Source organism: Oncorhynchus clarkii, unplaced genomic scaffold (assembly GCF_045791955.1).
Source record: "Oncorhynchus clarkii lewisi isolate Uvic-CL-2024 unplaced genomic scaffold, UVic_Ocla_1.0 unplaced_contig_2541_pilon_pilon, whole genome shotgun sequence".
Classification (NCBI taxonomy): Eukaryota; Metazoa; Chordata; class Actinopteri; order Salmoniformes; family Salmonidae; genus Oncorhynchus; species Oncorhynchus clarkii.
In genome coordinates this window covers 38103-55680 of record NW_027258132.1, presented here as the reverse complement: position 1 = coordinate 55680, position 17578 = coordinate 38103, and the positions used below count along the sequence as shown (strand labels likewise).

The window sequence follows — 17578 nt, the reverse complement described above, 5'->3', positions numbered from 1 at the left end:
TGTCACCTGATGTAACTCCAGGTGTGTTGGTATCACCTGATGTAACTCCATGTGTGTTGGTATCACCTGATGTAACTCCAGGTGTGTTGGTATCACCTGATGTAACTCCAGGTGTGTTGGTGTCACCTGATGTAACTCCATGTGTTGGTGTCACCTGATGTAACTCCATGTGTTGGTGTCACCTGATGTAACTCCATGTGCTGGTGTCACCTGATGTAACTCCAGGTGTGCTGGTGTCACCTGATGTAACTCCAGGTGTGTTGGTGTCACCTGATGTAACTCCAGGTGTGCTGGTATCACCTGATGTAACTCCGGGTGTGTTGGTATCACCTGATGTAACTCCGGGTGTGTTGGTATCACCTGATGTAACTCCGGGTGTGTTGGTATCACCTGATGTAACTCCAGGTGTGTTGAGGAGAGGGTTGGTATCACCTGATGTAACTCCAGGTGTGTTGAGGAGAGGGTTGGTATCACCTGATGTAACTCCGGGTGTGTTGGTATCACCTGATGTAACTCCGGGTGTGTTGGTATCACCTGATGTAACTCCAGGTGTGTTGGTATCACCTGATGTAACTCCAGGTGTGTTGGTGTCACCTGATGTAACTCCATGTGTTGGTGTCACCTGATGTAACTCCATGTGTTGGTGTCACCTGATGTAACTCCATGTGTTGGTGTCACCTGATGTAACTCCATGTGTTGGTGTCACCTGATGTAACTCCAGGTGTGCTGGTGTCACCTGATGTAACTCCAGGTGTGCTGGTGTCACCTGATGTAACTCCAGGTGTGCTGGTGTCACCTGATGTAACTCCGGGTGTGCTGGTATCACCTGATGTAACTCCGGGTGTGTTGAGGAGAGGGTCAGTATCACCTGATGTAACTCCAGGTGTGTTGAGGAGAGGGTCAGTATCACCTGATGTAACTCCAGGTGTGTTGGTATCACCTGATGTAACTCCGGGTGTGTTGGTATCACCTGATGTAACTCCAGGTGTGTTGGTATCACCTGATGTAACTCCGGGTGTGTTGGTATCACCTGATGTAACTCCAGGTGTGTTGAGGAGAGGGTTGGTATCACCTGATGTAACTCCAGGTGTGTTGGTGTCACCTGATGTAACTCCAGGTGTGTTGGTGTCACCTGATGTAACTCCAGGTGTGTTTGTGTCACCTGATGTAACTCCAGGTGTGTTGGTATCACCTGATGTAACTCCGGATGTGTTGGTATCACCTGATGTAACTCCAGGTGTGTTGGTGTCACCTGATGTAACTCCAGGTGTGTTGGTATCACCTGATGTAACTCCAGGTGTGTTGGTATCACCTGATGTAACTCCAGGTGTGCTGGTATCACCTGATGTAACTCCGGGTGTGTTGGTATCACCTGATGTAACTCCGGGTGTGTTGGTATCACCTGATGTAACTCCATGTGTGTTGGTATCACCTGATGTAACTCCAGGTGTGTTGGTATCACCTGATGTAACTCCAGGTGTGTTGGTATCACCTGATGTAACTCCAGGTGTGTTGGTATCACCTGATGTAACTCCAGGTGTGTTGGTATCACCTGATGTAACTCCAGGTGTGTTGGTATCACCTGATGTAACTCCAGGTGTGTTGAGGAGAGGGTCAGTATTACCTGATGTAACTCCAGGTGTGTTGGTGTCACCTGATGTAACTCCAGGTGTGTTGGTATCACCTGATGTAACTCCAGGTGTGTTGGTATCACCTGATGTAACTCCAGGTGTGTTGGTATCACCTGATGTAACTCCAGGTGTGTTGGTATCACCTGATGTAACTCCAGGTGTGTTGGTATCACCTGATGTAACTCCGGGTGTGTTGGTGTCACCTGATGTAACTCCGGGTGTGTTGGTATCACCTGATGTAACTCCGGGTGTGTTGGTATCACCTGATGTAACTCCGGGTGTGTTGGTATCACCTGATGTAACTCCGGGTGTGTTGGTGTCACCTGATGTAACTCCATGTGTTGGTGTCACCTGATGTAACTCCATGTGTTGGTTTCACCTGATGTAACTCCAGGTGTGTTGAGGAGAGGGTTGGTATCACCTGATGTAACTCCGGGTGTGTTGGTATCACCTGATGTAACTCCAGGTGTGTTGAGGAGAGGGTTGGTATCACCTGATGTAACTCCAGGTGTGTTGGTATCACCTGATGTAACTCCAGGTGTGTTGGTGTCACCTGATGTAACTCCAGGTGTGTTGGTATCACCTGATGTAACTCCAGGTGTGTTGGTATCACCTGATGTAACTCCAGGTGTCTTGAGGAGAGGGTCAGTATTACCTGATGTAACTCCAGGTGTGTTGAGGAGAGGGTCAGTATTACCTGATGTAACTCCAGGTGTGTTGAGGAGAGGGTCAGTATTACCTGATGTAACTCCAGGTGTGTTGAGGAGAGGGTCAGTATTACCTGATGTAACTCCAGGTGTGTTGGTATCACCTGATGTAACTCCAGGTGTGTTGGTGTCACCTGATGTAACTCCAGGTGTGTTGGTGTCACCTGATGTAACTCCAGGTGTGTTGGTGTCACCTGATGTAACTCCAGGTGTGTTGGTGTCACCTGATGTAACTCCAGGTGTGTTGGTGTCACCTGATGTAACTCCAGGTGTGTTGGTGTCACCTGATGTAACTCCAGGTGTGTTGGTGTCACCTGATGTCACTCCAGGTGTGTTGGTGTCACCTGATGTAACTCCAGGTGTGTTGGTATCACCTGATGTAACTCCAGGTGTGTTGGTATCACCTGATGTAACTCCAGGTGTGTTGAGGAGAGGGTCAGTATCACCTGATGTAACTCCAGGTGTGTTGGTATCACCTGATGTAACTCCAGGTGTGTTGAGGAGATGGTCGGTGTCACCTGTAACTCCAGGTTAAAAGGTGGTGTCTGGTAGTGTTTGATAAAGTCTAACTCACTGGTATTCTGGATGTTTCATACTGTACTGGCTCTCAAACCAACATATTGATACAGGATCTGTGTTAACACTGTTAAGATTCAAGTCAGATTACCGGTGAGAGTTTTTAATATAAACTATCCTTTTGAGTTTGATATTTCAACTGAGCTCATTTCATCAAGTGGAGGCTAATGACTGGGTTATATATCATCGTTACATAAACGACTGGGCTCCCCCTCCTGCCCTGAAACAGTTTGACTAGAGCATGACCCCCTGACCTCTGTATAGGCGCCCACCAGCCAAACGGACCAATTACATCAAACATGGCTGCCTGGCTCCGTTCCGTTGTCCCTGGCAACAGCTGGTCGAGGAGTGGGAGCTGATCGTGAAGGAGGAAGGAGGAGGAGAGGAGGCAGTCGCATCAATGGAACAGGAAGTGACACCACCCCAGAGTAACTTCACAGTCTTGAGGTAGATGCCACTTCTGGATGATTCTGAATATAATATAATATATCTGTTGACAACAGTCGACGCCTACCCCATCTGTTTTGACCTATAGTCACACACACACGCGTCTGTTTTGTTGAATACTCCATTCTGATTGGGTAGAAGGGCATTCTAGAGTGTGAATACACTTCAGACAGTTGGACACCTCTGAAATAGTTCCAACAATACATTTATTTATTTTACCTTTATTTAACCAGGCAAGTCAGTTAAGAACAAATTCTTATTTTCAATGACGGCCTAGGAACAGTTAACCCACTGTTCCTAGACCAGTTAACCCCACTGTTCCTAGACCAGTTAACCCACTGTTCCTAGACCAGTTAACCCACTCTTCCTAGACCAGTTAACCCCACTGTTCCTAGACCAGTTAACCCACTGTTCCTAGACCAGTTAACCCACTGTTCCTAGACCAGTTAACCCACTGTTCCTAGACCAGTTAACCCACTGTTCCTAGACCAGTTAACCCACTGTTCCTAGACCAGTTAACCCACTGTTCCTAGACCAGTTAACCCACTGTTCCTAGACCAGTTAACCCACTGTTCCTAGACCAGTTAACCCACTGTTCCTAGACCAGTTAACCCACTGTTCCTAGACCAGTTAACCCACTGTTCCTAGACCAGTTAACCCACTGTTCCTAGACCAGTTAACCCACTGTTCCTAGACCAGTTAACCCACTGTTCCTAGACCAGTTAACCCACTGTTCCTAGGCCAGTTAACCCACTGTTCCTAGACCAGTTAACCCACTGTTCCTAGACCAGTTAACCCACTGTTCCTAGACCAGTTAACCCACTGTTCCTAGACCAGTTAACCCACTGTTCCTAGACCAGTTAACCCACTGTTCCTAGACCAGTTAACCCCACTGTTCCTAGACCAGTTAACCCACTGTTCCTAGACCAGTTAACCCACTGTTCCTAGACCAGTTAACCCCACTGTTCCTAGACCAGTTAACCCACTGTTCCTAGACCAGTTAACCCACTGTTCCTAGACCAGTTAACCCCACTGTTCCTAGACCAGTTAACCCACTGTTCCTAGACCAGTTAACCCACTGTTCCTAGACCAGTTAACCCACTGTTCCTAGACCAGTTAACCCCACTGTTCCTAGACCAGTTAACCCACTGTTCCTAGACCAGTTAACCCACTGTTCCTAGACCAGTTAACCCCACTGTTCCTAGACCAGTTAACCCCACTGTTCCTAGACCAGTTAACCCCACTGTTCCTAGGCCGTCATTGTAAATAATAATTTGTTCTTAACTGACTGTATATGCTGGGGAGGGGTTAAATAAAGGTAAAATAAAATTTGACATCAGTCAAAACACCTCCTGGTGTCAAGAACAAGATAACGAGCTGAAACGAGTCCCACAAGGCAGCTTCTTGTCATTGTTGTTGTCTGACCAACCAGAATCATTACAACACACGGCCTTGCCTCATTGAAGTGACGTTGTCAGCTAACCCGTCTAGAAGACTTATCTCAACTAGCTTATAGTAAGTATCCTGCTTAGCCCATGTTTTCACAAATGACTGGTACTTGTGTTGGTCCTCCTGCAATGATATGTTTTGTTAAGGAAAGTTCCTAAGTCAAACATCCTCCTTATATCCTGTTAGGCCTCTATTCAATCCTCCTTATATCCTGTTAGGCCTCTATTCAATCTTTCTTATATCCTGTTAGGCCTCTATTCAATCCTCCTTATATCCTGTTAGGCCTCTATTCAAACCTCCTTATATCCTGTTAGGCCTCTATTCAATCCTCTTTATATCCTGTTAGGCCTCTATTCAATCCGTATCACGGTAGTTCAGTGTTACAGCGTGATTTGACATTTAAAGGTGATGTTACCGCGGAAGTGGAGACTGCATTCACGGTAAACGTGGCATATGTCGGCTCAATGGGAAATTATCTTTCAATTTCTATAGCGGAATCTGTAGCGCTTCAGCCTTAGACTGAATAGAGTCCTGAATCTGTAGCGCTTCAGCCTTAGACCGAATAGAGTCCTGAATCTGTAGCGCTTCAGCCTTAGACCGAATAGAGTCCTGAATCTGTAGCGCTTCAGCCTTAGACTGAATAGAGTCCTGAATCTGTAGTGCTTCAGCCTTAGACCGAATAGAGTACTGAATCTGTAGCGCTTCAGCCTTAGACTGAATAGAGTCCTGAATCTGTAGCGCTTCAGCCTTAGACCGAATAGAGTCCTGAATCTGTAGCGCTTCAGCCTTAGACCAAATAGAGTCCTGAATCTGTAGCGCTTCAGCCTTAGACCGAATAGAGTCCTGAATCTGTAGCGCTTCAGCCTTAGACCGAATAGAGTCCTGAATCTGTAGCGCTTCAGCCTTAGACTGAATAGAGTCCTGAATCTGTAGCGCTTCAGCCTTAGACCGAATAGAGTCCTGAATCTGTAGCGCTTCAGCCTTAGACCGAATAGAGTCCTGAATCTGTAGCGCTTCAGCCTTAGACTGAATAGAGTCCTGAATCTGTAGCGCTTCAGCCTTAGACCAAATAGAGTCCTGAATCTGTAGCGCTTCAGCCTTAGACTGAATAGAGTCCTGAATCTGTAGCGCTTCAGCCTTAGACTGAATAGAGTCCTGAATCTGTAGCGCTTCAGCCTTAGACCGAATAGAGTCCTGAATCTGTAGCGCTTCAGCCTTAGACCGAATAGAGTCCTGAATCTGTAGTGCTTCAGCCTTAGACCGAATAGAGTCCTGAATGTCACTAGAAAGTGTTTTTCATTACCTCTAATATTAGTTTAATCCTCTCTGCATGACTTATAGTATTCATTCATAATGTTTCACCTTTTATGAAACCCCTATTGTTGTTTTAATAATGACTTGTCCTTTTATGAAACCCCTATTGTTGTTTTAATAATGACTTGTCCTTTTATGAAACCCCTATTGTTGTTTTAATAATGACTTGTCCTTTTCCGCCCAGAGTGTAGCGTAGTGTCTGACAGATCTGATGCATACCCCCTCCCAGCATACCTTTCATGATGATAACCCCTCCCCAGCATACCTTTCATGATGAGAACATAACCCCTCCCCAGCATACCTTTCATGATGAGAACATAACCCCTCCCCAGCATACCTTTCATGATGAGAACATAACCCCTCCCCAGCATACCTTTCATGATGAGAACATACCCCCTCCCCAGCATACCTTTCATGATGACCCCTCCCCAGCATACCTTTCATGATGAGAACATAACCCCTCCCCAGCATACCTTTCATGATGAGAACATACCCCCTCCCAGCATACCTTTCATGATGATAACCCCTCCCCAGCATACCTTTCATGATGAGAACATAACCCCTCCCCAGCATACCTTTCATGATGAGAACATAACCCCTCCCCAGCATACCTTTCATGATGAGAACATAACCCCTCCCCAGCATGCCTTTCATGATGAGAACATAACCCCTCCCCAGCATACCTTTCATGATGAGAACATAACCCCTTCCCAGCATACCTTTCATGATGAGAACCCTTCCCTAGCATGCCTTTCATGATGAGAACCCTTCCCCAGCATACCTTTCATGATGAGAACATAACCCCTTCCCAGCATACCTTTCATGATGAGAACCCTTCCCCAGCATACCTTTCATGATGGTAACATCCAGACCCAAATAACTGCAGAGAGATTATCCTCCTAAAATCAGCAGTTTGTAGAGTAATGGCTGACTTCATGAGCTCAGATTGTGTTTTTACTGCGCTTTGGCTGAATCCATTATTTTTTTTTGGTGCTGGGAATCACTGGAGGGTTTTTAAAAAACAACGGTTCATACCTTTTTAAGACCACTTTGTTGGTCCACTGAGGATAGAAAATGGTTTTCCTAGAAGTAGTGGCTGTATTTTATAAACCCTGAGCCACGATTGGGTTCCGCAGCTTAAACACTGAACCCTAATTGGTTGTCTCTGTGTTCAACAGGAACAGGAAGTCTCTAAGGCAGCTGTCCGCTTGGTGTCGCCCCACATCCTCTCAATGTCAGAGGGCACGTAACCCGGGATCAACACCACAGCTCAACCGTAACGTTGCAGCGTCTCTCCTCTCGCCACACGGTGGCAGCAGCCTGGTGTGGATCCGTCTCTCCCTCGTCACCAAGGGCCAACCGGAGCAGCACGCCCTGGTGTGTGTCCCCACCGCAGAGGACCTCCAGCTGGTACGTAAGGAGCCGGGCTGCACAGGGCCCCAGGAGCCTCTCCACACTGACCACTTCAAGAGCCGTGTCAAACGGCCACGCAAGAAGGACCACAACAAACCTGGAACCACCTCCTCTTCCTCCACCAAGCCTGAAAACAAGCAGTCTGACCCTGCCTCTACCTCAGTCCCTGGTGTCAACCCTGGTCCTGATCCTAGCTCCTCATCTAGCCTCACCAACCCCTCTTCCTCCGCCAAGCAGTCTGACCCTGCCTCTACCTCAGTCCCTAGTGTCAACCCTGGTCCTGATCCTAGCTCCTCATCCAGCCTCACCAACCCCTCTTCCTCCTGTACCTCAGCCCTGACTCTGGGTCTCTGGCCGGAGCCCCTTCCCAGCGTCACCTCCCACTGCTCCAGGGTGACTCTGGGCTGGGTGACCCAGGGGGACTTCTCCCTGTCGGCTGGCTGTGGAGAGGCTCTGGGGCTCCTCAGCCTTACTGGTCTCATACACACCCTGCTCAGACAGCCTGACGGCCAGAGAGGACTGGTGCTGCTACGGAACCCCGGGTCACTGCAGTACCGATTCGCTAAGATCAACATAGAGGTCTGAGGAGTACTGCAGGTTCAATCCCACATCACAACAGTACCGCTTCTCTAAGATCAACATAGAGGTCTTAGGAGTACTGCAGGTTCAATCCCATATCACAACAGTACTGCTTCCCTAAGATCAACATAGAGGTCTGAGGAGTACTGCAGGTTCAATCCCATATCACAACAGTACCGTTTCTCTATGTAAAGCCACAGACTGTGTTCTGAATAAAACACTGTGCCTAGTGCGAGTCCCTTCACCCCAACACCTGTTAGGGGTACTAGATATGAAATAAAACACTGTGCCTAGTGTGAGTCCCTTCACCCCAACCCCCGTTAGGGGTACTAGATATGAAATAAAACACCCTGTTAGGGGTACTAGATATGAAATAAAACACCCTGTTAGGGGTACTAGATATGAAATAAAACACTGTGCCTAGTGTGAGTCCCTTCACCCCAACCCCCGTTAGGGGTACTAGATATGAAATAAAACACCCTGTTAGGGGTACTAGATATGAAATAAAACACCCTGTTAGGGGTACTAGATATGAAATAAAACACTGTGCCTAGTGTGAGTCCCTTCACCCCAACCCCTGTTAGGGGTACTAGATATGAAATGCCTGGCATGCACACACAACATTACACACATTGAATGACACATTGTTTGAGTGGAATAAATTCCCTGTAAGGTTTTCTGGGATTTTTTCATTAGAGTTGAAATGACAGTTATTTTTTTTTAGTTCAATATTGTTTTCACCGAAGGGACTGCCTTCAGATTGTCACTGGGTGTGTACCGGTTCTGTAGAGAAGACACCAGTCTGTACCGGTTCTGTAGAGAAGACACCAGTCTGTACCGGTTCTGTAGAGAAGACACCAGTCTGTACCGGCTCTGTAGAGAAGACACCAGTCTGTACCGGTTCTGTAGAGAAGACACCAGTCTGTACCGGTTCTGTAGAGAAGACACCAGTCTGTACCGGCTCTGTAGAGAAGACACCAGTCTGTACCGGCTCTGTAGAGAAGACACCAGTCTGTACCGGTTCTGTAGAGAAGACACCAGTCTGTACCGGTTCTGTAGAGAAGACACCAGTCTGTACCGGTTCTGTAGAGAAGACACCAGTCTGTACCGGTTCTGTAGAGAAGACACCAGTCTGTACCGGTTCTGTAGAGATGACACCAGTCTGTACCGGTTCTGTAGAGAAGACACCAGTCTGTACCGGTTCTGTAGAGAAGACACCAGTCTGTACCGGTTCTGTAGAGAAGACACCAGTCTGTACCGGTTCTGTAGAGAAGACACCAGTCTGTACCGGTTCTGTAGAGAAGACACCAGTCTGTACCGGTTCTGTAGAGAAGACACCAGTCTGTACCGGTTCTGTAGAGAAGACACCAGTCTGTACCGGTTCTGTAGAGAAGACACCAGTCTGTACCGGTTCTGTAGAGATGACACCAGTCTGTACCGGTTCTGTAGAGAAGACACCAGTCTGTACCGGTTCTGTAGAGAAGACACCAGTCTGTACCGGTTCTGTAGAGAAGACACCAGTCTGTACCGGTTCTGTAGAGAAGACACCAGTCTGTACCGGTTCTGTAGAGAAGACACCAGTCTGTACCGGTTCTGTAGAGAAGACACCAGTCTGTACCGGTTCTGTAGAGAAGACACCAGTCTGTACCGGCTCTGTAGAGAAGACACCAGTCTGTACCGGCTCTGTAGAGAAGACACCAGTCTGTACCGGCTCTGTAGAGAAGACACCAGTCTGTACCGGTTCTGTAGAGAAGACACCACTCATTCTTTGGTTTGCCTCGATTCCCATTTTTGTGAAAACAGATCTTTGTTTGGATTTGAGAGCTCGAGTTGAAATGGTTGACAATAAAAATCCCTCCACTCCAATCGGAGTTACCTAAAGTCTATTCCCTGTCAAACACTGTGTTAGTTACTGTATAGTGTAGCCTGGCCTGCACAGCGTTCGCTACTGTTTACTGCACATGGTAGTTGTCTTGCTAACGGTGTGTAACCTGGCCTGCACAGCGTTCGCTACTGTTTACTGCACATGGTAGTTGTCTTGCTAACGGTGTGTAGCCTGGCCTGCACAGCGATAGCTACTGTTTACTGCACATGGTAGTTGTCTAGCTAACGGTGTGTAGCCTAGCCTGCACAGCGATAGCTACTGTTTACTGCACATGGTAGTTGTCTTGCTAACGGTGTGTAGCCTGGCCTGCACAGCGTTCGCTACTGTTTACTGCACATGGTAGTTGTCTTGCTAACGGTGTGTAGCCTGGCCTGCACAGCGATAGCTACTGTTTACTGCACATGGTAGTTGTCTAGCTAACGGTGTGTAGCCTAGCCTGCACAGCGATAGCTACTGTTTACTGCACATGGTAGTTGTCTTGCTAACGGTGTGTAGCCTGGCCTGCACAGCGTTCGCTACTGTTTACTGCACATGGTAGTTGTCTAGCTAACGGTGTGTAGCCTAGCCTGCACAGCGATAGCTACTGTTTACTGCACATGGTAGTTGTCTTGCTAACGGTGTGTAGCCTAGCCTGCACAGCGATAGCTACTGTTTACTGCACATTGTAACGGTTTTGACTTGAGGTTATTTTTTTTATAGGGGTGCCAGGTAGGTTGTGCCTACCAGAGAAAACATTGGTTTCTCCTTTTAGTTTGGGAGGGAATGAGTCCCATCTGGTCCGTCAAGTCTACACCATACAAAGGACTTATGTAAACGTCAGAAGGGAAATCAACTTTTCATAAACCCTTAAAACATTGAAAGAACTTCAAAAACAACTATTCTTTTGCGTGGGTTGTATTAGCAACATCAATGGATTACACACACATAATAATATAATACAATGAGTTCTGGTTCCTCCAGAAATGTCCTGTACCTCGGGCCTAAAAAGAGTCCCGCCCGGTAAAGGAGTTCAGTGAACTCAAGTGACTTTGGTCACGCAATGTTGGTCCGTTCATTCCGTGTAGCGTAAACCCAGTATTAAATTATACAATCAATATAACCATTTTACCACAGAACTTTAAAGCGTATCTGCTCTTACTAATTCCTCAACTACATCTAACTACATAAATCATCACCGTATACATCATATCAAAACAAATGAAATACCGTATACAAAAAAGGTGGTAGTCAGTCGGTCAGTCAGACAATCCAATCCGCCAACAGATCTCCAGCGGAGAAAGGCCACGAAGAATAGAGAGGAGTAGTCCACGGACGCAAAGAGTGGATCCGATCCTGGGTAAACTCTCAGGCTACAAAACACACGTTTAACAGCAACAAAACAACCGGAATAGAGAAGCTTCGGGAACACATCCTCAGTCACGTCTCCATCACAAAACGCCACTTTTGCGCAGCTGATGCTGGCTATTTAATTGGGAATTAAAGGGCAAGCACCCTATTGGAAGGAGAAGCACTGAGACGGCTCAAAATAATTCAGGGCCGTCACACACCCCCTCCCCTGGAAAAAGCCGACCATTGCCCTGGAAGGCACATCTTGGTCGGGGTAACCGAGAAAGGTCTCCTCATCACTTTCCTCTACAAAAATTCTCATGACTTTTTGGAGCTCACGCTCCTCAGCTGAGGGGTCACAGGCCTTAAGGTGTGAGACTTCTGGGTCTGGGAATCCGAGAAAAGTCTCCTCACTTTCCTCTTCAAAGATATCCAAGATCTTGCGGCGCTCAATCGCCTCCAATTCCTCAGCCGAGGGGTAACAGGCCTTAAGGCGTGAGACATGGACAACGCGCATATCTTCACCTGTGTCCTCTTTCACCACTCGGTAGTTCAAAGGGCCCATCTGCTCCACAATCCTATATGGTCCTTGCCATTTAGGAGCGAGCTTGGCAGAGAAGAATTGTTCAGCTTTCGAGTAAGGATGAGAGCGAAGCCACACCCGATCACGAAGCTGAAACTGCATGTCTCGTCTGTTCTTATCATAATTTCTCTTCTGCTTGAGTCGAGCCTGGGTCATGTTCTTTGAGACAAGAGCTCTCAAGTCATGGAGATGGACTACCTGGTCATAGCAAGCAGCGTCTGGAGTAATCTGCTGGGGCTGTAGCACCATATCCAAGGGTCCTCGGAGGGGACGACTTAGGTTCAGCTCTGCAGGTGTGACTCCAGTGGACTCTTGCACAGCAGAATTCAGGGCAAATCGAAACTCGTGAAGGTGCTTGTCCCAGTGTTTGTGCTGGGTCCCTACATAGGAAGCAATCATTGTCTTCAAGGTTCGATTTACTCTCTCAGTGAGATTGGTCTGTGGGTGATAGGCCGTGGTCAACTTCTGTCTCAGGTTCCATCTTTGGCAGGTCTCCTCAAAGAGATCAGAGACAAATTGGGAACCTCGATCAGACAGGATGTAATCAGGCACTCCCCAGCGAGTCAGGATCTCTTTCGTAAGGATGTTAGAGACGGTCCTTGCTGTGGCCTGACGCAGGGAAAAGAGTTCCACCCACTTTGAATAATAATCAACAAACACAAGCATGTACACATTCTGATTGGAGCTTCTAGGAAATGGACCCATCAAATCCACTCCTAGCATTTCCCAAGGTCGGGTAACCACCGTTTGCTGCAACTTGCCAGCAGGCTTTCTACCTTCTGGTTTGTACATTTGACAAACCTGACAGTTTCGGATGTGTGACTTCACATCCATGCTCAGATGTGGCCAGTACAGTAACGCTTGCAACCGCTTGTAGGTTTTGAACCTGCCCAAATGACCAGCTAATGGGTCTTCATGGAAATGTTGAAGCAGTTGTAGGCGTAGAGTTTCAGGTATGTACAATTGGTAGAGGGTTCTGTGAGGTAGTTGTACAACACGGTAGACTTTGTCTTCCATGATGGTCAGCTTTGTGGTAGGATTGACCATCTTTTCTCCATCTTCCAGGATAGTCTGGTACAAAGCCTGTACTTCTGGATCATCCTGTTGGGCTGTCCATATGGTCTCATCAGAGATGGGAAAGTCTGCTTTGGGCGAGTCTCGACTGCTTGACAGGACAGTAGCACATGTAAGATGCTCAGTGAGTTTCTGAATTCCATGGCACTCTGTTGTTGCTCTTCCCTCAGACATTTGAATTTATCGTGGATAAGAGTTTGGAGATGTTGTTGAGTCCGACGAATATCAAGGATGTCACCTTGAAGTTGTAAAACTACAACCTCTGGAGATAAACCAGACAATGGAGGAAGGTTGGGTGTCAGATGGAGGGCTGGCTCAGTACTTTCACACAGATCCATGTCAATAAGTGAGTAACTGGTTAGACCTCCTGTGGCCTGTGGTCCAGACCGAGCATTCAGATTCCCAGGGCTCTGGCCCAAATCAACTCCATTATCTCCATTCCCATTATGATTTGTGTTGTCAGCTTGATGGTCAGAATGGCCCTGTGTATTCCCATTGACAGGTATGAAATGGATGAGCACATTATCTTGGGGTGAATCCATTGTTTTAATTCCACACAAAATATTTGCTTTGGTTAGTTCTCAATGTTGAGCTGTCCCATCTGGGGTGCCATTTTTTATGTAACGGTTTTGACTTGAGGTTATTTTTTTTATAGGGGTGCCAGGTAGGTTGTGCCTACCAGAGAAAACATTGGTTTCTCCTTTTAGTTTGGGAGGGAATGAGTCCCATCTGGTCCGTCAAGTCTACACCATACAAAGGACTTATGTAAACGTCAGAAGGGAAATCAACTTTTCATAAACCCTTAAAACATTGAAAGAACTTCAAAAACAACTATTCTTTTGCGTGGGTTGTATTAGCAACATCAATGGATTACACACACATAATAATATAATACAATGAGTTCTGGTTCCTCCAGAAATGTCCTGTACCTCGGGCCTAAAAAGAGTCCCGCCCGGTAAAGGAGTTAAGTGAACTCAAGTGACTTTGGTCACGCAATGTTGGTCCGTTCATTCCGTGTAGCGTAAACCCAGTATTAAATTATACAATCAATATAACCATTTTACCACAGAACTTTAAAGCGTATCTGCTCTTACTAATTCCTCAACTACATCTAACTACATAAATCATCACCGTATACATCATATCAAAACAAATGAAATACCGTATACAAAAAAGGTGGTAGTCAGTCGGTCAGTCAGACAATCCAATCCGCCAACAGATCTCCAGCGGAGAAAGGCCACGAAGAATAGAGACGAGTAGTCCACGGACGCAAAGAGTGGATCCGATCCTGGGTAAACTCTCAGGCTACAAAACAGTAGTCGGTAGTTGTCTAGTGAGACCTAGTTAGCTAGCTAACCGGTGTGTAGCCTAGCCTGCACAGCGATAGCTACTGTTTACTGCACATGGTAGCAGTAAGTGACGTGTGCCAGAACACGCCCCTTATTTTGAAATTGATGAGCTGATTTGCTATAATTTTATATATTTTTTATATTTTTCCCCCATTTTAAATATTCAAGCATAATTTAAAATTCATTACATAGGCCTAAATGAAATATACTTCATGTACGATATCCTGAAAGGCATCTACCAAATAAAACGTATTATTATTATTGACTATAGTTTTAGGTTCACCCCCCCCCCCCGTTCACAAAAATGGTTCGCTCCTACAGACAGTGAGTCACGTGGCCTGCTATAAAAAGCAGGCAGACCGGCCATTCAGTTACTGTTCGATTGAGCAAAACGAGTGACCCAAGCGATTTTGAGCGTGCTGTGATCGGCCTCCTGGGCTATTCACGCATGACAGTGTCTGGGGTTTACCGAGAACGCTACGACAAACAAACAACATCCAGTCAGAGGCAGTCCTGTGGGTGAAAACAGCTCATTAATGAGAGGTCGGCAGTCCTGTGGGTGACAACATCTCGGTAATGAGAGGGAGGCAGTCCTGTGGGTGAAAACATCTCGGTAATGAGGTCGGCAGTCCTGTGGGTGACAACATCTCATTAATGAGAGGGAGGCAGTCCTGTGGGTGACAACAGCTCATTAATGAGAGGTCAGCAGTCCTGTGGGTGAAACAGCTCATTGATGAGAGGGAGGCAGTCCTGTGGGTGACAACATCTCATTAATGAGAGGGAGGCAGTCCTGTGGGTGACAACATCTCATTAATGAGAGGGAGGCAGTCCTGTGGGTGACAACATCTCATTAATGAGAGGGAGGCAGTCCTGTGGGTGACAACAGCTCATTCATGAGAGGGAGGCAGTCCTGTGGGTGACAACAGCTCATTAATGAGAGGGAGGCAGTCCTGTGGGTGACAACATCTCATTAATGAGAGGGAGGCAGTCCTGTGGGTGACAACATCTCATTAATGAGAGGGAGGCAGTCCTGTGGGTGACAACATCTCGGTAATGAGAGGGAGGCAGTCCTGTGGGTGACAACATCTCGGTAATGAGGTCGGCAGTCCTGTGGGTGACAACATCTCATTAATGAGAGGGAGGCAGTCCTGTGGGTGACAACATCTCATTAATGAGAGGGAGGCAGTCCTGTGGGTGACAACATCTCATTAATGAGAGGGAGGCAGTCCTGTGGGTGACAACATCTCATTAATGAGAGGGTGGCAGTCCTGTGGGTGACAACATCTCATTAATGAGAGGGTGGCAGTCCTGTGGGTGACAACATCTCATTAATGAGGTCGGCAGTCCTGTGGGTGACAACATCTCATTAATGAGAGGGAGGCAGTCCTGTGGGTGACAACATCTCATTAATGAGAGGGAGGCAGTCCTGTGGGTGACAACATCTCATTAATGAGAGGGAGGCAGTCCTGTGGGTGACAACATCTCATTAATGAGGGAGGCAGTCCTGTGGGTGACAACATCTCATTAATGAGAGGGAGGCAGTCCTGTGGGTGACAACATCTCATTAATGAGAGGGAGGCAGTCCTGTGGGTGACAACATCTCATTAATGAGAGGGAGGCAGTCCTGTGGGTGACATCTCATTAATGAGAGGGTGGCAGTCCTGTGGGTGACAACATCTCATTAATGAGAGGGTGGCAGTCCTGTGGGTGACAACATCTCATTAATGAGAGGGAGGCAGTCCTGTGGGTGACAACATCTAATTAATGAGGGAGGCAGTCCTGTGGGTGACAACATCTCGGTAATGAGGTCGGCAGTCCTGTGGGTGACAACATCTCATTAATGAGAGGGAGGCAGTCCTGTGGGTGACAACATCTCATTGATGAGAGGGAGGCAGTCCTGTGGGTGACAACATCTCATTAATGAGAGGGAGGCAGTCCTGTGGGTGACAACATCTCATTAATGAGAGGGAGGCAGTCCTGTGGGTGACAACATCTCATTAATGAGAGGGAGGCAGTCCTGTGGGTGACAACATCTCATTAATGAGAGGGAGGCAGTCCTGTGGGTGACAACATCTCATTAATGAGAGGGAGGCAGTCCTGTGGGTGACAACATCTCATTAATGAGAGGGAGGCAGTCCTGTGGGTGACAACATCTCATTAATGAGAGGGAGGCAGTCCTGTGGGTGACAACATCTCATTAATGAGAGGGAGGCAGTCCTGTGGGTGACAACATCTCATTAATGAGAGGGAGGCAGTCCTGTGGGTGACAACATCTCATTAATGAGAGGGAGGCAGTCCTGTGGGTGACAACATCTCATTAATGAGAGGGAGGCAGTCCTGTGGGTGACAACATCTCATTGATGAGAGGGAGGCAGTCCTGTGGGTGACAACATCTCATTAATGAGAGGGAGGCAGTCCTGTGGGTGACAACATCTCATTAATGAGAGGGAGGCAGTCCTGTGGGTGACAACATCTCGGTAATGAGAGGGAGGCAGTCCTGTGGGTGACAACATCTCGGTAATGAGGTCGGCAGTCCTGTGGGTGACAACATCTCATTAATGAGAGGGAGGCAGTCCTGTGGGTGACAACATCTCATTAATGAGAGGGAGGCAGTCCTGTGGGTGACAACATCTCATTAATGAGAGGGAGGCAGTCCTGTGGGTGACAACATCTCATTAATGAGAGGGTGGCAGTCCTGTGGGTGACAACATCTCATTAATGAGGTCGGCAGTCCTGTGGGTGACAACATCTCATTAATGAGAGGGAGGCAGTCCTGTGGGTGACAACATCTCATTAATGAGAGGGAGGCAGTCCTGTGGGTGACAACATCTCATTAATGAGAGGGAGGCAGTCCTGTGGGTGACAACATCTCATTAATGAGGGTGGCAGTCCTGTGGGTGACAACATCTCATTAATGAGAGGGAGGCAGTCCTGTGGGTGACAACATCTCATTAATGAGAGGGAGGCAGTCCTGTGGGTGACAACATCTCATTAATGAGAGGGAGGCAGTCCTGTGGGTGACATCTCATTAATGAGAGGGTGGCAGTCCTGTGGGTGACAACATCTCATTAATGAGAGGGTGGCAGTCCTGTGGGTGACAACATCTCATTAATGAGAGGGAGGCAGTCCTGTGGGTGACAACATCTAATTAATGAGGGAGGCAGTCCTGTGGGTGACAACATCTCGGTAATGAGGTCGGCAGTCCTGTGGGTGACAACATCTCATTAATGAGAGGGAGGCAGTCC

General features: G+C 47.4%; 1 protein-coding gene across 1 annotated transcript in view; it reads left to right on the top strand.

The window, feature by feature from the left end:
• Positions 1 to 8901, top strand: part of LOC139395764 (ribonucleases P/MRP protein subunit POP1-like) — a 33189-nt gene extending 24288 nt beyond the window's left edge. The window contains exons 14-15 of the mRNA XM_071143122.1: positions 3179 to 3361; positions 7303 to 8901. Coding sequence (XP_070999223.1) covers positions 3179 to 3361; positions 7303 to 8122 — 1003 coding nt within the window. The 3' untranslated portion in view covers positions 8123 to 8901. The remainder of the gene's footprint in view (positions 1 to 3178; positions 3362 to 7302) is intronic.
• Positions 8902 to 17578: the final 8677 nt, after the last annotated feature.